The 21367-nt window shown below is 36.6% G+C and overlaps 1 protein-coding gene across 1 annotated transcript in view; it reads right to left on the reverse strand.

Annotated features, from left to right (window-relative positions):
• LOC138704211 (uncharacterized) overlaps nt 1–20158 on the reverse strand; it is a 46815-nt gene extending 26657 nt beyond the window's left edge. The window contains exons 1-4 of the mRNA XM_069832094.1: nt 20001–20158; nt 12982–13491; nt 9696–9791; nt 4944–5178 (exon numbers count right to left, since the gene is read on the reverse strand). Of these exons, the coding sequence (XP_069688195.1) occupies nt 4944–5178; nt 9696–9791; nt 12982–13491; nt 20001–20012 (853 nt within the window). The 5' untranslated portion in view covers nt 20013–20158. The remainder of the gene's footprint in view (nt 1–4943; nt 5179–9695; nt 9792–12981; nt 13492–20000) is intronic.
• Between the last annotated feature and the right edge of the window lie 1209 nt (nt 20159–21367).

Below are 21367 nucleotides of genomic sequence, written 5' to 3' on the forward strand. Positions count from 1 at the left end.
ACACTTTCTAGTATAAAGGGAAAAATGTTTTGATCCAGATATAATAGGGGAGAATCGGGTAGTATCGGACATCGGGTAATATCGGACAGTGCGTTTCTTTCATCTATCATCATATGGTAGTACCTGAATGACATGGTTACGTTTATCTATGCGACATCACAGAAACTTAACCATGTCAATTAGGTACTATCATTGGTGCTAGAAGAACCTCTTAGTGTGAAGGAAAAATATTTTGGTCCAGGTGTAATTTCTCTTTAAAATTCAATTTCTCCTGTGATTGTACATATTTTGTGCAAAGTGCACTTTGACACTTTCTAGTGTAAAGGGAAAAATGTTTTGATCCAGATATAATAGGAAAGAGTCGGGTAGTATCGGACATCGGGTAATATCGGACAGTGCGTTTCTTTCATCTACCATCATATGGTAGTACCTGAATGACATGGTTACATTATCTATGCGACATCACAGAAACGTAACCATGTCAATTAGGTACTATCATTGTGTGGTAGATGAAAGAAACTCACTGTCCGATATTACCCGCTGTCCGATACTACCCGACTCTCTCCTAAACTTATTTCAAAAATGCAATTTCTTCTGAATCGTATTTTCCTTTCTAATTTAATGTTCATGTTGATTGTACACTGGTTCAGTCCACTCTGGGCTGAAATATGACTTAGCAAGTAAAATCAATAGTATAAAGTCATACAACGACATATGAATATAGTTATGATTTTTAAAGACATACGCGTACAATCACCAACATTAGAATGTATCTTACAATAAATATGATACTTCTTTGGACACTCTTAAAGGGTTTTAAATCCTGAATGTAATTTTCACAGTTTCACAGACGGGTCCTGTAGTTCTTTGGCAAACGTACTGTGCCTTAATTAACAGGATCAATTGATCTTTCACAAACGTGCTGTCCACAAAGTTTTGATATAGGGGAGAGTTTGATAGTATCGTACATCGGGTAATATCGGACAGTGAGTTTCTGTCATATACCACCAGATGATAGTACTTGAATGACATGGTTACGTTTCTGTGATGTCGCATACAGAAACGTAACCATGTCATACAGGTACTACCATTCGGTGGTAGATGAAAGAAATGCACTGTCCAATATTACCCGATGTCCGATACTACCCATCTCTCCCCTAACTGCATTTTAAAGTTATATATTGCAGTGAAAAATACAATTAACATCATTCTAATTATAACTTACAGTAATATAAAAAACATCATTAACTGAATTTGGAGTAATTTCAATGATCCTTGGATTTTTCACAGTAACATGAAACTTTAAAATTCAATTTTCTCAAAATTTGAATTTTAAATTAAAATTAATGCTATGGATCGGTAAAAATAACGAAAAAATCTATAAAAATGGAAATTTTGTTTGTAACTCTAAAAAATAAAATAATGTTTCAGTCTTCTAAATTCGTGCTTATTTTGGTCCTTTGACAATTTAAAGCCCCTTGGGACGAATTTATAGGAACCAGCGCGTGCGTGGAGCTGCAGCCCTTTAAACTGACACTCAGCTGTCATTCTGACAGACTTTGTTCTTCATTCTAACTAATTTTACTTTTCATTCAGTTCATATATCGCGCTGTTATGTAGGAGAAAAATGTGTGTGGTAGACCTGTATAGAAAGGAAGAATATCGATAATATATATCATATGTGTGTTTTTCTTTTATACTTGTTTTCTCGATTTTACAATTTTCAACATTTTGTAACATTAAAAATGCTCTAATGAATGCAATTTTTCTCCAATCTCAGTTAAATTTTGTACAGAAGTCCACAAAAGCATGTGACATAAACTAACACATGTGTTTTCTTCTGCTATTGATAGTATTGATTCATTCATTCATTCATTCATTTATTTTATTCCATAGATCTTACATGAGCAATGAAGCTTTAAGATGTGGAACATGTCAACATTTTACAATATTACAATTACAATTTTTACAAAGTTTTATAGTTTTACAATTTAGTAATTTTCTAAAATTTTTACAATGTTGTACAATTTTTTTACATTTTGGCGAGATGTAGTGAGATGAAATGAGGTCCGAGGATTCGCCAAAATATTACCCGGCATTTGCCTTTTCGGTGGGGGAAACCTCGGAAAAACCCAACCAGGTAATCAAATCAAAGGGGGTAATCAATCAAAGGTGTTGATGCCAAGGACTCGCCATAGACCATCCGGCTTCAGTCCCACGGCTGTAATTGAAATCACCATGTGTTTAGAATGTGACAAGTATTGAAAAATTGAAACATTAACAACTAAAAGAATAAATATTTTTTTCTAAAAAATAATTGGACAAATATGAAAAGCATATGTCATATTTTACATGCATCAGAAATCAATTAAATATAAATTTAAAGAGAAATTACGTAAACTTCGAAAATTGGGACAATTATGGAGAATTGCTCCGAATCAACAGACATAATACGGTTCTCTCATCGCAGCTTCAATCCGTCAGAATGCTTCCTATGAGGTTTATGAGGAGGTTGGTTGCGTCTCTTCTGATGGCTCTACTAGACGGGCTGATATCATCATAATTGATCGGCAGAAGGATAAGGGTGTCATTCTTGATCCCACAATCCGTTTTGAGATGCATGAGCAACAGCCACAAGAGGTGTGTCGTGAAAAACAAGTCATATATGAGCCTTGTTGTCAGCATCTTGGAGCACAATACCACATTACACATTGGACAGTTTCTGGGCTCATGTTCGGTGCCCGTGGCACGATCCCACTTGAAACTTTAAATCAACTTAAACAATACAACATTTCTGATGCAACAATTGATGCCATAGGATCTCACGTGTTAAAATCATTCTTAGCTATAATTAGTAATCATTTGTACCCAACAAAATTTTTATTGTAAATGATTTCCTACGTTTTCTTATCTTAATGTTTTTTTCTTTTTCTTTCCAAGTGTCACAAAATTGTTTTGTTTACTTATTATTCTTTATGAATTGATTAGTTGGCCGATCTATCGAATCCTTATTTAGGGCGGCTTTTGTTTATACAATTTATCTCTCTAAACTTTTTCGAATATCAAAGTGAAAATTCATGTATTGCATTTCCACATTGTAAGAAATATGTGGTAAACGTTTCAGATTCATTCGTTTAAAAAGGTACAAGTTAAAAATTTCACACGTCCATAGCCTTAAATGAAATTAAATACAAGATGCAAAAAACTACCTCTGATATTGACTGATACATCTATACCAACAGTCATCAGCACAGTGCACCTTCGGGCTAGCGTCTCTTACCCGCGGATAAAAGTTGCACTAGCGTGCAACCGTGGCTGCTGGCGGGTATGCTTTCTTCCTCTCCCTTCTGCATGACGGTGCATATTCCGATACACTCCTTACCTGCTATCATTTCAGCGAGTGCTGACGACCACTGATCTAGGCTATTATCAGGCAGTAATCTACATCTCTCTTGACGATATGACGTGTCAGAAGAAGAACAATAAAATTGTTGCATATATCTGGTCTGATTAGAGAACTATGTTACTAGAAGCGATGTACGCAATGAAAGGGGAAAGAACTGGCAACCCTATCCCTTTATCTCCTAGCATAGTTGCCTCATGAGCGTAGCCTTGTTTATTTATTTATTTATTTATTTATTTATTCATTCATTTATTTACTTATTTATTCTGGTGTAGTTAAGGCCATCAGGCCTTCTCTTCCACACCACCAGAAATACAAATACAATAACAGAAATAAAAAGAAAAAAAAACACTATAAACAAAGTAAAGTCACACAAAAATATACACACGTTGCAGTCACACAACTTTAAATGAGTGATTAAGTATAATTAATTGTATCCTAACTAATTAACTAACATAAACAAGAAACTTGCAATTTTAATCTAGAGTAAAAAACACAAATCAACACTTCTAGCAATACCTAAAAAGCATTAAACAAGACAAAATTTTCCAATTTAATTTTGAATTGTGATAAAGCCCGGCAGTCCCTGACGTCATTAGGTAACGAATTTCAGAGACGAGGTATTTCTACAGTGTAGGAGGATGAGTATAGAGACGTTCTATGATGAGGGATAGAAAGAAGTGCTTGATGTCGGTTTCGAAGAGTTGTAAGAAATTGAAAGCGCGATAAGAGATAATTCGGAGTAGAAGTTTGCATGATTCTAAATAGAAGAGACAGTGAATGTATTGTTCTTCGTTCCTTTAGACGCACTCATGAAAGTAACTGGAGGGAAGGTGTTACATGGTCAAATTTACGAGTATTGCAGATAAATCGTATGCACACATTATGAACACGTTGTAGTCTCTCAGCTAAGAGTGAACTTACATTAGTTAGCAAGGAATCGCAATAATCAAAATGGGGCATTACAAGCGTCTGAATAAGATTCTTTTTTAGACTAAGTGGTAGAAATTCTTTCATATGAAACAAGGAGTGAAGTTGAGAAAATATTTTTTTGCAAGTGTGTGTTACTTGTTGGTGTCACTTAGATGTTGAACAGGGCAAGTAATAAAAGGTATCATTGTCGTACTCCTCTCTCTATTCCACTTCTTTCTGATATTTCTTTTCCTATCCTGACATTGACTCCTTGTTTCACATAAAGATTAGGCCTACTACGAGTATTTTTAAAGTGAATCCTTGAATAAGTTATAATATACAATATGAAAGACGATGAATATAATCAGCTTCAGAACTCGAACCCAGGCACTCTTATCTCGAGACCGGTCTGATCGGTTGTATTGCAACAATTAATAAAGGACACACCTATGTTTGCGTAGCCATTCCAGCGTGACGACATCAGCAGTGTTCTTGTTTAATTCCGAAACAAAATGTGTGCCTTAAAATTGCACAATAAATAGTTGTATGCTACAATCTAAAAAGGACGGAAGATGAAGATTCTTGTGCGTTGATGTGTTTCGGGTTTTGATGCCCGGACCTTTCACACCTGATGCATGCAGGTCCCAATATTGCCTCATGATATAACCATAAGTCGATGCTAATGCGGCAGGCTCCCTCTTTCTTAACGCGAACCAATTAAGTTTCCTCGTTGTAGAACCAGATCGGCGTGTGCAATAGCGGGGCACAGCCCACCGGTCCGCCTTGTGGAGGCCGCCAGGGCTGCACAGATTGTCAACAGATTCCGTCCGAGGATCAAAGCTGTGTAGCCGCGCACACAGAATCTGTCATGACGCCGAGACTTTCTTTTAGGTCTTATTCATAGACGAGACTTTGGACCAAAGTTGACTTTGGAAAGTACAAAGTCACCATTTTCCTATTCACAGTCGACACTTCGACGAAAGTAAACTTCAATGGTGACTTTGCTTCGAAGTCGCCGAAAATCTAGACTTTGACTTTGACTTTCGTTCGTGGACAAAAGGAAAATGGCTGTTATTTAGAAAATTGTTGAATTTTCCGAGAATATTGAGGACATCTAGGGGATTATTAAAGCTGTTTATGTTCCTTAGCGTATTATTAGATATAGATTATAAATTCAAATCAAGGTACAGGTTTGATAAACAGACAGTAGGGTAAACATTGGTAATTTCGTGATAATTTCATGAAAACTAATTTAAAATGCAAATGTGTAAATATATCCTTATTCCGATTTTTTCATCTAAAAGACGATAACTTGCTGTACAAATCTGGAGACATAAAAAAATGGATACTTTCTTGAATATGTGGCAAAAACTATTTTTACAACTTAAGCTGAAAGGTTGGTTATTTCGTGATAACCTTGGTAATTTCGTGATATTGCATTGATAATTTCGTGATAGGTAGAAGAATTGTGGAAAAATTCATTAAAGTCAAATGAAATTCTCATTTATTGTTACAAGACTTCAAACATAGTAATTCCGTCTAATATTGCTCATAATTTGTGTGTACGTTTTGTAAGCAATGTTCGTAAATATGATCATATTACCCCATCCCTGGAAGCAATAGGTTGGCTTAAACAAGATAAGAGAAGAAATTTACATTCACTTCTCTTTCTCTTCGAAATCTTGAACTCTTCTATTCCTTCGTACCTGTCGTCTCGCTTCACTTACCTTTCTTCCCACCACAATCTGAACACACGCTCTCGCCATGAAACAATACTAACAATACCATCCCATCGCACCTCTTCATACTCATCCTCTTTCACAATAGCCCTGCCAAGACTCTGGAACTCGCTACCTGCTAGCATCAGGGACTGTCGAAATAAAATTCAATTCAAGCGCAAACTTACTAGGCACTTGGTCAGTAATTGAGACTCGTTCAGACATGGTTTCTTGTAAATAGTTCTTTTAATCTACCACAAAATATCTCAATATCCGGTAATTTCATCACTATAGAATTTTGTTATTGTAGGTTTAATTTGTAATTTAGTAAATACAAAAATATTCTTTGTTCTTAACTTCTATGATAAAATATCTAGCTTTCATTAATCAGGTATTCTTGTCGTACTTTAATTTTTATTGTAATTGTAATTGTAAATTTAATATTAATTGTAATCTTATTGTTCATGTTATAGTTGTAATCCCCTGGTAGAGGGGCAGAGAAGGCCTGACGGCCTTATCTCTACCAGGTTAAATAAATAAATAAATCTAATCTAATCTAATATTCATAGCAAGAAAACATAGAAATACATATAAGAATGAAATCAAAGTAAATTGAAATTGAAAAGGGATCTTCTTTGCCCTGAAAGGGTGAACACTTTTATTACGGACTTTACTGTAGCCTATATTACTAGGGTAACTCCAAAAGTAATGAATAACGTTTGTTTAAAAATTATATTTTTATCCTACAGCTTTGCTATTTTCACAGAATGTAGATGCATCCTAAAGGAACAAAATGTCACTTTTCCACATAATCCCTGTCCCTTTCAACTGCCTTACGTAACCTAGGAACGAGGGCCTGTAGATCAGCACGGTAAAAGTCTCGACCAACACGTCTGAGCCACTCTTTAGCAGCGTGCACAAGGGAGTCATCTTCTAACCTCGTTCTGCGAAGGGATCCTTCAGTTTACCAAAGAGATGGTAATCGCACGGTTCCAGTTCAGGACTGTAAGGCGGGTGTTTCAGTGTTGCCTATCCGAATTTTCTGATCTGGTCTGTGGTCTTGTGACTGACATATGGCTGTGCGTTGTCGTGCAATAGCAGAACATCCTGCTTCTCCCGATGTCGTCGAACACGACTCAGTCGAACTTGAAGTTTCTTGAGAGTTGCAACATACCCGTCAGAATTAATGGTGGCTCCGTGTGGCATGATGTCCACAAGCAAGAGTACTTCTGAATCGAAAAACACAGTAGCCATAACGTTTCCTGCCAAAGGTGTAGTTTTGAATTTCTATTTCTTTGGTGAATTTGCGTGATGCCACTCCTTTGTCTGACTCTGTCTCCGGTCCAAAATGGTGGAGCCATGTTCCATCTTCTGTCACAATTCTTGCAAGTCATCTAGCACTTATCATCGACACTTAGCATGATAATAAATCAAACAGAAGCTACACTGAACCCATTGCGTCTCCGTTTTCTTTTTTTTTATCACATCTTGTCTTCAGATTTCTAAAATTCCTATTGTAATACATTTTATACTATTTTAAAAATTGTAACACTTAATGCTCAACAAAATTTCGCCTCAAACAGCTAAGATTTCTGTCAGTAATGCCTATATGGCGACTACAGATGTATCTAAAATTCCAAAAACATTTCCTAAAATTTCATGAAGATACAATAAATCTTTGTACCAAATATCATATGCTTACTTTTAGTAATAAGCCTGTAATGTAATTACAAACATCCACAAAATTTGTATGCCTGAGAAGTCGACGCATACTTGCTCTCTCCAAACATAAAAGCTCACTGAAGCAACTACAATAGTCACACAAAGCTTAGCTGTATGTTTCTGGAAACTGGACAACATATGCAATCCCTTGGCGGAAATTTGGATCTCGTAACACCATTGGTTAGTTCACAAAAGAGCAAAGAAAAAGTATCACGAAATAACCACTGCCACGAAATTACCAATGTTTACCCTACTAGATATCCTCGTCATGTTTCAACATTCATGATGAATAATAATCAAAGAAGATTATCTATTCCACCAATAACTGAATTTTTTATTTCATCGCGATTTTAAGCTACAGGTAATTGATGGCTTAATATTGATTTGACTATTTAATTCTATAGAGGATAGTTTGTTTATACAGTCGGGTATGCAGTTAATTTTTAATCCTGCGGTCGTCATAATAATGTTTTCTGAATATTGATTTCAATTAATTTTTAAGTACTCTGTCATTAGTGGCATCTTCTTATCTTCCATATTTTCAGAATAAAATTATTTTATAATGAATAATTCGAGGGATTGATGTGAACCTAACGTAATTACAATCAATGTATTATTCACAACAAAATTCTTAGCAGGCAATACTATTTCAGGTGAACTATACCATCATGTTTCGTAATTACGAATTTTATTGTATTATATACGAGTACAAGACTGTTAGGAACTGAGTTACGATTTTTTGTGACCAAATAGAAGAACGAATTATTATCTATTGGTGAAGATCTAAAAATATCAATTTTTTACTTACGTCAGTTTCACACTAACCCTACGCATATTATAAAGCTGCAAGAACGGCTAACAATCGCTTAACATGTACCGATGTTCAATTGTTTAATTGATTTGTGTCTCAAAAGATGGCTTTGATTGTGGCAATGCCTACTCTATTTCAATTATCTGTTAATTTACTTCGTTAGGAAAGCAGTGATTTTGATTGCCAACACTAGAACAAGATCGTCAAATCTCGACTTACCAAAGTCAAAGTCAAAGTCTCAGAAGTATCGTCTATGAATATGACTTTCAACAAAGTTAAACTTTACTACGAAAGTCGACTTTGGGAAGTCTTCATACAAAGTGTCTTTCACGAATACGGCCCTTAGAAACAAAGATTCAATCAAAATACAATTTTCATTGTTTATGAGTTCACAATTATTGAATTATCCTTGTCAAACTTGTATACATATTTTATTCATCAGTCCAAGGACTGTTTTGAATCCCATAAGTGACACCAATAAAGGGTCACTCACGAAATAACTAAGCCAGGAGATAATGGGGTAGGGTGACCAGTTCCTTTCCCCTTCCACTGCATACATCGCTGACTAGTACCTTATACTAAGGAGCAGACTTAGGATCCGGGACACTTTAGCAACCAATGTGCGCACAACTTGACTGTAGAGTTCCTTGAACATAGTAGACAGACATACTGTGAATGTAAACAACAATTTTTTGTTTGCATTAATCAGATCAAAAAGACTGCCATAATACTACAAATAATTTAATACAGCGCTTACTCTATGTGGCATGAAAACTTTGGTGAGTAAAATGTGTTAAGTCCAATTTTACACGATCTCTCCTTATGTTTAAGCCCATTTTAGAGTCTTAAATTAAAATTGAGTTTCAGACATTTTTTAAAAAGATTAACAATACTCTAACAAACAAAATAAAAGGATCACGAAGTAAAAATATACAAATTAGGATTTTAGGGAACTGCGCAAACTTTGAAAATAATTTTTCTCGAAAACAACTTTTCTGGAGTTAACACACTTCATTCACCCATCCGCCAATTAAAACACAATTTCTCTTCAGCCATTCTTCTGTCGGCGTTTCGTTTCTGTCTTTTTATACTAATTGCACTCCATCTTATAAAACTGTAGACAACTTACGAGAATTTTGTAGAATGTATTCCGAAACGAGGATGTCATGAAAGGGGTGTTACGAATTTGTATCTTGTTGCTGATTGTGCAGCTTGGGCCACCAACCTGTAAATCACATGAAAATAAATATTAGCAACTTTCATTATTAACAATATAGTAAAGGAATATATCGCTCAGCAATTTCATATATACGATGTCATCAATAAGTCACACATGATAAGTAATGTAAGCCCCACATCATGCAAATATGTTCGAAAGATGCAAGTATCTTAGCATTATTTATTGTTAGGCTTCGTATTCCAGCTACCTACAAACTGGAATAAGGTTGTCTGATTCGAAGTTTATGTGACGTCACAGGGCAGGTACAGGTACGCTCATAAACAAAATAGTTACGCATCCTCTGTTCTCTTTCTCCAGAAAGTCAAAACCGGGTGTTCAGCTATCCTTCTCACTAGAATATTGCTAACAATACTCATTTGGAATGTGTAATATATAGGCCTATGCTACTTAAAATGCCACAATAAATTGTAATTAGATTTGAACATTATTCTAAGCTGAATGAATACTTTGATCCTGTACTCATGTAAAATTTACGAGCTCAGAATGTAAACAGTGGTGCGAAAACCCATAAAGGCCAAGCCTACACTCGCACCAGTTGAATATTTCCTTACGTCCATATCCCTGAGCAGAGGATAGTGGTCATCAAACTAGAAGGGGGTAACTTGTGGCCAGCACGATGATGCGCCCAGCCGTTGTAGGTGGATTTCGAAACCGGATTTAGCTAAATCAGCTCCCCTAATTTATCTCGACACAGGGTGGGCATCGGTCCCATACATTGTCCGATAATTTATGAGAAATTACCTTCCTCATGAGGATTCGAACCTGCGTTCATTCCATAATGCGAATCCAGCATGACGTAGACCACTACGCTACGGCGCGGAGCACGTATTAAGATAGAAGGTGATGAAAATTTATTCCATTATTTATCCTTCTCACTTGAAATATAGATTTTATATACGCCTAAATAATGTTGTAATGCGATACTGAATTCGAAAATGTAAGACATGGGTTGTATGTTATATTTGTCATGATACTTAAACACCACAATATTGATTAGAATTGATAAAAATCTAGTTTATTCTTAATTGAACATTAACTTTAATCTTGTTTTCATGTAAAGTTGGGATATTAAGATAGAGGTGTTGAAAAATGTCTAATTCTTCACAAAATATTATTATCCCGATGCTGAAAATGCATGTTTAAAAAGTACAGTCTACTTACGTGAGTTTCGGGCTTTGAATTTGAGTTACAGGGTTGTTGCGTTCCCTGACGCCCAACACCTTCAGTGTAGATGTCGGATGTTAACGGTCTCGTACCCTTTGGAATCGTCAACACACTTCGTTTCACGTACAGCACGCTTAGCATTGGCACATATCGTTCCATCTTGGCGTTGCTTTACTAATGTGTAGCGGTTTCCATGGATGCGCTCTGTTTGTTTCTCTTCACAATAATGTAAGCCGAACGTCATAATCAAGCTTCAACACCTGAGAAGAAGAAACGCTTCTTTAAGTTCGCCGGTGTTTGTTTTCTCTCAGAATTATGGGGCTAAGTCCTACCTCATGTCTAGTGGGAGAAAATGTTGTCGCTGGACAGGAGTTGGTAGCCGATATTTAAGGACAAATCTTAAGGAACGAAACTGAACCGTCTATTGATTTTTTTTTAATAATGTGAATGATTTTAAGTGAAAAATTGTTGCGGGCCCGAGTATCGATTCCGTCACTTTTAGTTTAGCACACCAACGCTCTACCGACTGAGCTACCCAGGAACTTCTCCCGACACCGTCTCAATTTTTCTCTTTTTATCCACAGGTCCCGAACAATTTTTCCCTTGAAATTATTCAAGTCTGCTTCTTAGAGAGCTTTACCTAAAAGCCAGATTTGCATAATTTATACGTTACTGTAGATACGTTAACAGAAAACCACAAGTCCACACCTGTGGAGTAACGGTCAGCGCGTCTGGCCGCGAAACCAGGTGGCCCGGGTTCGATTCCCGGTCGGGGCAAGTTACCTGGTTGAGGTTTTTTCCGGGGTTTTCCCTCAACCCAATATGAGCAAATGCTGGGTAACTTTCGGTGTTGGACCCCGGACTCATTTCACCGGCATTATCACCTTCATTTCATTCGGACGCTAAATAACCAAATATGTTGATAAAGCGTCGTAAAATAACCTACTAACACAGAAAACCACAATTTCAAGTCACACAGAGTTTGTGTGCACTCGATGTGGGTTTCTGGCGGCGTCTTGTCAGTCCACTCGAGTTACGTGGATAAAAAGGGAAAAATTGAGACGGTGTCGGGTGAAGTTCCTGGGCAGCTCAGTCGGTAGACCGTTGGTGCGCTAAGCCAAAGATCCCGGGATCGATACCCGCCCCAGAACAAGTTTTCCTTTGAAATTATTCAATTCTGTTCCACAGGGAGCTTTAGGTCTACTGAAAGCTAGATTTGCATGAACCACCTTTCGTTTATGGCAAAGTGAAAGGTTATTGCGATTCTAATAAAAACACGGCAGGAGTGTAGACAGAAGGAAATCTATAAGTCACAACACAAATAATTTGTCACAGAATTTTCAAAGCTCTACTTTGACTGGAACCTGATTGCTGCACTGATTATGCAGACTTTCAAGAACACTACTTTCACATTGCTAAAAGTGTCTATGCATGTTGCGGAAAAATGGTATGTGATAGAGAAAATCTGAACTCAGTTTTGGATTCAGCAACCCCTGGAAACTATAAATGTAGCATAAAATTTGATAAAAGTTTTTATGGCCCTTAATTTTGCAGGCAATGTAATTCCTAAGTACAAGGAGTACTGTACAAAGAACAAAAAAAATACAAGGAGAATAAGGGAAGACAAGAGGGAAAAGGGAATATAAGGAGAACAAGGGGAAAACAAGTGGAAGAAGAGGGATACAAGGGGAACAAGGGGAGAGGAAGTTACATTTTTATATGATGGTCAATTCCTAAGTTGCCTTCCCATACCTAGTGAGAAGAAAGACGTGGTTCTATGTCAGAACTTTTGGGGTGACATAATATTATTCTGCCTTGTGACTGGCTATGAAATAAGTTAGATAGATTTTAAGATTTCATAAACGTTTATTTACATGTATAAATACACATTTATAAATAAGTATGTACAAGAGCATGGTCTGAGGTGCGAAGGAAAAAACAGAGGTTTCGAGTCTGAAGAATCCGTGGAGAAAAGGTAGGCCGAAGTTTAGAGAGAGAGAAGGTAGATTTAGTAGGTGTAGGCGATGCCCAGACCGTTGGAGTAGGTCATGTGAGCGACGGCGGGAGCGGCGGAGTAGGCGACGCCCAGAAGACCGTGTCCGGCGACGGCGGTGGCGGCGGTCTTGACGACGGGGGCGGCATAGGCGGCAGCTACGGGAGCGTGGTAGGCGGCGGCTACGGGGGCGGCGTAGGCTGCGTGGGCTACGGGGGCGGCGTAGGCAGCGGGGGCGGCGTAGGCGGCGACGGCAGGGGCGTGGTAGGCGAGGGCGTCGTTGCTCACACGGACGTCAGACTTGCGGACGCTGGAGTAGGGGGTGTCGATGGTCTTGGAGTAGGTGGACACCTGTCCCAGGTTGCCGTAGCTCCTCAGGATGTTGGAGTGCTGGGAGGTGATGGCGGGGGTGGAGACGGCGGCATAGGGGGAGGCGGCGTAGCCCACGGCGGGGGCGGCGTAACCCACAGCGGGGGCGCCGAGGAAACCAGCCTTGGCGACGGCCACGAGGGCGGCGAGGATGAAGAACTGGAATCAAAAACGATTCTGGTTAGAGTAAAAAATGGCACTTGTAAAAATATTTTTTGTACGATTGTGGTTTTTGCTGTATTTACAGCTATTGTTCTTAGGTCCTGAAAGTTAGAATTCCCACACATAAACTTGTTGCTATGGAAACCATTCTTCATTACATAAAACTATTTTGAAATAGACCCATTACAGTACACTTTTGTTGCTTAGTTACTAGTACAGTGCAGTTTTGCGAAGCCTTTGGAATAATAATGCTCTAAATTATCAATGCAAAATGTATTGTATTTGCAATTTTAAAAATATGATGGAGCAAAAAATGTTGTGTAATACAAGTTAGTGAAGTGCATTACAAAATCTTGGAAACTGAAAAACTCGCGCTGCTCGTTTTTCAACCTTTTCCTCGATTTTATAAAAAACACTTCCCAACCTTGTATCGTAATGTATTATATCGTCTATAATAGAAACTATTACATGGACATTACGACGAAATGAAGAGAGCATTTGAAATGTGCATATGGACAAGGATGGAGGATGTGAAATGAACAGACAAAATAAGAAATGAAGCTGTGTTGGAAAAAGTGGGTGAAGAAAGAATGATGCTGAAACTGATCAGAAAGAGGAAAAGGAATGGCTGGGTCACTGACTGAGAAGAAACTGTCTACTGAAGGATGTACTGGAAGGAATGGTGAACGGTAGAATAATTTGTGACAGAAGAAGATATGATATAATAGAGAACATTAAGATTTATGGAGCATTAGCGGAAACTAAAAGGAAGGCGGAAAAAGGAAATATTGGAGAATGCTGGATTTGCGGTAAAGGGTCTGGACTTTTGCACAAAATTATGAATGAATGACAGAAAATAGAATTCCTATAGCAATGCAATTGAAGGCCCAGTGGAAAAGGGGCCCGTGCCACATTCCTGTTGATTTTTAGTTTCTTCGCTAATCCAACAGATATTTCCATCTAGGACCTCTATTATGAACTTCCAGTCTTGTGGCATGTGTCTACCAGACATGCTAAAGATTTATAAGTGCCTCTTCTTCATTTGAAGAGACAGAATCTCAGTGGAATAAATTCTTCTCCTACAAAATTTAGTTCTTTTGAGGCATGGACTCCTTTTGCACCGAGCCACTCAATTGTAATCGTAAATCAATAAGGAATATTATCAAATATAATAATTATGTTGTTTACTAACTAAATTATTAAAGATTTTAAGCATTCTGCGTCATTTGACACGAATAGGCTACACTTAAAGAGAGGAAAAACTTTTGGTTTATTTCCCGCTAGATCTGGCGTTTTTCAATGTCAGTTTAGCGGGTAAAATTTATGAAATAATGTAGGCTACAGGAATTTAGCGGGTATTTTTAGAACTCACAGGACAAAATAATCTCATTTCACATTGACAATACAGCAATTTGGCAACTATATTTATCAATGGAACAGCAACCGACACAACATATGAATAGGAAAAGTTGCTGCCTGGATGAATGACATGTATTTTAATGTAAACGGTAAAATGATGTGTAATAAATTCTCAATAACAGGGCTCCAAACTGCACAACAGTCAACTAAATTCTGCTAGACATGTCTCATTTACTCACTAATTTCGTCTTGCCAAATTGGTAACAAGCTAATTTAGCTAGTGATAGAAGTGGCCGTCCGTCGTAGCAAAGACACATGGAATTTGGAATCTTAATTTCTGAATTTGTCTTTTATATTTCATTTGTATAACTCCAATTAAAACGATCTAGTCAGTTTAGACTGGCCTTATTCCACAACTCTTCCAAAGAAAAAAAAAAGATTCTATAGACACTCTTTCAGAACTTATAAATGTTTAGAAGAAAAGAGAGTTTGAATTTTCATCGACAGAAGGCGGCGGGCTTGGCTCGTACAGGCTTTTGCCCTCTTGAATGTAGCGACAGAATATGGATTTTAAAAGGTTGGATCAAAGCCTAGCTGAATGCAACAATTTTACCACTACGAAACTTAAAGAACATCTTTCGACTCCACTCAGGCTTTTATAAAATTGAGTACTGGGGTTCTTTTTTAGGTTAAAGACAGACAGGAGCTCTTATTTTGCGTCCAGCTATTAATAAAATATTTAAATCTATCAGAAGTAGGTCTCTATAGTAAAATATTTGAATTATAACGAGTTTAAAATGAAAACAAAACTGTACAATCGTAAAACACTTTCGGAAGGTACCAACTTATTTTTGTCTCCATAGCGACAAACTGTAGGATTGAAAATCCTGATTTAAGTATAGCTCATTGTGGTATCTTTTGATCTCCCAATAACTTGGATAGTAACTCTTTAGATCTTCTCTGTATTCTATCAAATTGGGCACCGGGTATTTATAGAGTTAATGGAGGCCGGGACCATTATTTTATTACCAACGTATCGTAAATATGGTACGTTAAAAATGATTCTTGATTGTGGGTAGAATGGCAAGACTATGAACTGGAAGATCGCGAGTTAAAATCCCGGAAAAGACTAATTTGTATGACGTAATAACTCTCAGATAATCTCCGGGTTCCATTCATTCTTTTATACAAATCAGTAACGCATCAATTCCGAGCTAGACGGCCGAAATGTGGTGCTCATAACACCAACTCCTAGTGCCGAGTTAAAGAAAACATGGGCACTCTACCTCCCTGCTTTACACTTGGTGTGTATTCATCTCTTTCCGTACATTCAAAACACCGCGCCACGCCAGGGTAAAGTCACATCTCAGAGAAATAACCCATAATTTCTTACATAAGATTAGCTTCTGAAGCATTGTCCAAATAACATATTTCTATTTAGTAATTTAAAATATTTTATTAATAATAAAATTGTATTTATTATTTTGTACCTAATATTTATTTGACATTTTATTACGAGGTTCTCCATAGTGTATAAAAAGCAACGACATCGGTTTCGAGATGCATCTACATATCACGAAGAACAAGTTCGTTGTTTCTCTTGTTTTATCAGGAACACGATTTACATATATGTGAACTACGTAACCAAACATGTTTGTTATTTGTGAATGTCAAATTAAGTTCATAATCGCTGCAAATGTGAAGTTTAACACGGATCTAATAATCCATCTCTTGAAAGTAGATAATGGTTGTAAAATCTTGTGTTAATACAACACAAATCGTTTTATTAAGAAATATAGCATGTTTTTCGTTAATAGAAGGCAGAAAGGTGTTCGTAAGGCGTTATCCTTGGCCAATATTTCGTGTCAAACGATACATTTGGCACAAAACCAAGCTATGCTGAGATTTCGACAGCATATCATTTCATATTAAATAGTTATGGCCATGCTATCAATTCATATTACAAAGGTAGACCTATTCTGATATTCAGTAGAAAATTCGAACAATGTTTGTGGTCAGAATTAAGCTTTTGGGTATTCCACCGTGTGCTGAAACTTGATATTTCCAACGTTTCGGAACTGTAACCTCCTCTGCGATTCACAGTTATGATTTAAAGACTTCAGTTCAAAGATTTGACTGGATTAAACATGGCGGTCAACTATGTTACGCGTTTTAATTCAATATGACTCCAAATGGAGTAGACAAAAGCGACACTAGTGATGCGATGTTGAAGTATATCGATCTCAGTGTTAAAGACCAAAAATTTCTGCATTGTATAACAATTTTAATTCTTAGTGCACGGCCAACAATAGTGATATTCAAAGCCATCTGAAAAACTATATCAGAAAATTCTCCGTATTAAATATTATGTAAATAAGAATGTCTATTTGAAAACATTATATTGTAAATTTAATGTTCCTGAATCGGAAATTCATACATTTGCAACATGAAACAAATAATTCCGACAAAAATGACAAATAACACAAATCTACTTTATTTTTAAAACGAACATTAAAAGAATTCACAATTAATATTTGAGGAGAAAAATTCGCTCCGGCGCTGGGGATCGAACCCGGTCCTTGGTTCTATGCACCAAGCGCTCTGAGCACTGAGCTACGCCGAATTCAATCCACAGCACCGGATCGAATTCTCCTCCTTCAATGTTTCCCTTTATGGCCTGACTCCAAGTTAGGCATATATGTTGACGTATATGTCCAATGTCAACTGCCATTATACTAGGAGCGCACTCAGCTGAGTGACTTTTTGGCCGGGATTCCGCAGTTAAGTGCACAGTAATCTGTACAGACATATGCACTGCTAGCTATGAGAATATTACATAATACAGAATAATATCTGTAATATTGACAATTAATTATTCTGTATGACAAATTAATAAATCTATAATAAAAGAATTGAGGTAAAATATAAGGGCAACAAACGTCTTGATCAATAGATAGCTTGCCTCACTATAGACCAAGAGATCCTGGGTTCAGTTTCCAGCGATAGCCAAGACTTTATTCAAGGCAAATGAATCGCTATATAAAAATACCTCGCTTAGATAAACAGAGGCAGAAGTCTGAATGCATCAAAAAGTAATTTCAGAAGCTGTGGTCATGAGAAAATTGTGTTGTTTCTCTCAAAGATAAGACCCGTTGCAGTCCTACTCCATTTACCATGTCCGGGTAGGATTTCTGCCTAATGCAAAGATTTGCTGCGGTTCTAGAGAGCACTGCCGATTGGAAACCATTCACTAAACCTAGAACGTTGCCTGTTCCCCACGTTCAAGGCCCGAACGCTACATGATTATTTCTGTCCTGTGTTACGTATTGATCCTAACCTCTTGTGTTGTACTAGTAGACTATATTGTAAAACTCTTCTGTATATATTTCAACTAGACTGTGACTGTAATTAAGACTTTGCAGTACTATTAAGATTTTTGACACGTTCCATATTCTAGCTGTGAAAAGATGTACGAATAGCATGGAATGTTAATAAATAAATAAATACAATACAATATGCAGACAAAATAAAGTAACTTTTTAGTGAATCATAGGATTTTGTTTACTATTTTGTAATTAAGTGTTAATTATTTTGAAAATAATCCAATAAAATATTTAAAAAGATATAAATTAACTTCTGACACGCTTGTCATAAAATATTGACTCCGACCGCTATTTGACTTCGAAAATTACCTGGTAGGCCTATTCATTTTTGAGAGGCTAAATTTATGTCAAAGTCTAAAAGTTATTGCTAAATAAAAATTCCCACATTCAGCTGAACCTTATTACAGGATTTTCAATTACATAAAAAAGCAGTTAATTTCTCTTCGTATGTTGTAGAATTTTGTCTACAAATTTTTATCGTTTGTACTTGAAATATTTGAAATTTCCGAAGGATTTAAATATAGGGGAGAGTTGGGTAGTATCGGACAGTGCGTTTCTTTCATCTACCACCGTATTGTAGTACCTGAATGACATGGTTACGTTTCTGTATGCGACATCACAGAAACGTAACCATGTCAATCAGTTACTATCATCTGGTGGTAGATGAAAGAAACTCACTGTCCGATATTACTCGATGTCCGATACTACCCAACTCTCCACTACTATGTATTGACCATCAAATAATAGCTCCGGCCGACTTTACCCTTCTGAAAGACCCGATACTTGCGTAAGTTATGAGAAGTCCCATACTCAACTGAAGTTAAATCAAGTATTTTCAATTCCATATTCTGTCACTATACCGCTAAAAGAAAGCGTTTTAAAGATATGTTACCAATTTGTTAGCAATTGTGTAATTATTTGTACCTTAAATACTTAAAACTATGCGTTTTAAGGATTTAAATACATAATTTTATGATATGCAGGTTTAAGGGAATGGCTCTGACCCCACTTACGCCCGAAAAATACTCGGAATCAAATTTTATAGGAGAACGAGATGAACTCAAAGTCATTTTATGGGATCAATAGGCCCATTTCAGTTGAGCTTAAATGCATAAATTTAAAATTCAGAGTCCGTCGTTCTACCAACGAATCGAAATCCACTTTTTTTTTGTACATGTACGATTTGGATCACAAATTTTGAATTGTATATAGGGAGATATTTAAGAAATATACATACTCCTGTGGGCTTTAGTTACGTTTTATGATATGCTGGTCATGAAAATAATAATTCTAGCTGCCTTTAATTTCGAAATAAAAACTCAATACTCAATTTTATATGAACGCGAATGTGTAATGGCTGGACAAAAGTAAATCCCGTTTTATTCCAAGCTTTAAGTACGGGTTGTACCAATCAAAAGACTGTTTATCTACTGAGAAATGGGAGGAAAATTTTCTTTAAGCGCATTATGCAACCATTTTGTTGTAAGTTCTAATGAAATGTACTTGAAGCATTAGAAATATAAATCTCAAAATTTAGATATGTAATTTAGAATACATTGGCAATGAAATATTGCAATAAAATATAATTTATCTAGGACTAATATGGATTATATTCCTGAGAATATAAATTAATCTTAGAAATTGAAGACCACGTCTTGGCTGTGGTACTCTTATACGATATCCTAATCAACTGTTGGAAGTTTTCTCCTCGTGGTATAATCCAGTGAACACTACGAAACACGTGGAAAGATCGTCTGTACCCACCTTGGCGACCATGTTGTTGATTGTTCACTGTTTGCTGTTTAAACACTGATGCTGGTTGCTTGGTTTGTCAGATATTTATACCGCACAACCGCCACCACCACCACTATCACCATGACAACGTTGGTGACGGTGATATTGCCTTAAAGATCAAATTATTTCGCATGAAGACAATGATGCCATTGCATTGCGGGTACTTTCACTTGCCCCCCAGTGCCGGGCAGGCGCTAGGGAGGGGGAACAGGGCCTGATTTTATTATCATCATCTGTACTTGAAATCAATGACGTGTTCGTGGTCACAGCTTGGATTATTCGGCTGTCCCCAGGCTCGGCGTCTGTGTTTCACTTGAGGTTCCGTAAACCGATTACGTAGTGCGAAAAGTTTCAGACGTCGAAGCCTTGCGGTGATACCATTATCGGCAAGCACTGTGGCCGTGGAAACGCAATTTGGATTTATGAATATGTCAACAGAGATAGAATTCGTGACTTAGAGAAAATTCGCAACTAACTGTAACAGAGTTCTCAAATTCTGATTCTGGTCAACAATGATTTTGTTAAATGTACCATTTCTGCTGTTTCTTATGTAATTTCATCTGCTGATTCCAGAAATGAAGTCAGAATTTTTCTATCACTTACCATATTTTTGTAATTTTAGAAAAAATTATTCATTTTTATAGCTATATACAGTCCTTAACATGCTAATGAAAAGAAAATATTTTCAAATATTTCATTTTATTGCTTTCACAATTGGTCTATAACTTTAGATCATTGTTGCCTGTCAAGTCAGTATTCATAAATAAGGTACACGTACCAAATAACGCCACCTTAACACTTCAGTCACTTTTGCTCTGGAAATAAGTTATGTACAAACACGAAAATTATGAAATAGAAACTGTAATCTTATATTTACAAAATATCACAATGAAAATGGATATATTATATACCGAACAAGAATTAGAACTCAAATAGGAACACTTTGTAAACTGGCGTTATTAGGAACAGGTTGTGCAATTAACGCCACCTATTTTCTAGTAGCCTATACACTTATAATTGTTAATGAATTATTTTTCCTATGCAACACAAGTACAGACGTGGACAAATTATTAGACAAAATTAATTATATGTGCAACAAAGCTGTATTTATCGGCAGAAATAATGAACAAAAATATATTTTGCACAGATATAATGAACAGAAAATTGAGTCTGGAGGTTACTAATATTTTGTAAACATTCCCTTATTCTTTATTAACACGTTGATTTTGTAGGGATGCTGGAAACCAAAGTGTGACACTTTCTTTGAATATCAGCGTCATTTAGCCAGATATCACACAGTACTTAAATGAATCAACGTTTTGTAGTAAGCCTCTTTT

The sequence above is a fragment of the Periplaneta americana genome, chromosome 8 (genome assembly GCF_040183065.1).
Source record: "Periplaneta americana isolate PAMFEO1 chromosome 8, P.americana_PAMFEO1_priV1, whole genome shotgun sequence".
Lineage (NCBI taxonomy): Eukaryota > Metazoa > Arthropoda > Insecta > Blattodea > Blattidae > Periplaneta > Periplaneta americana.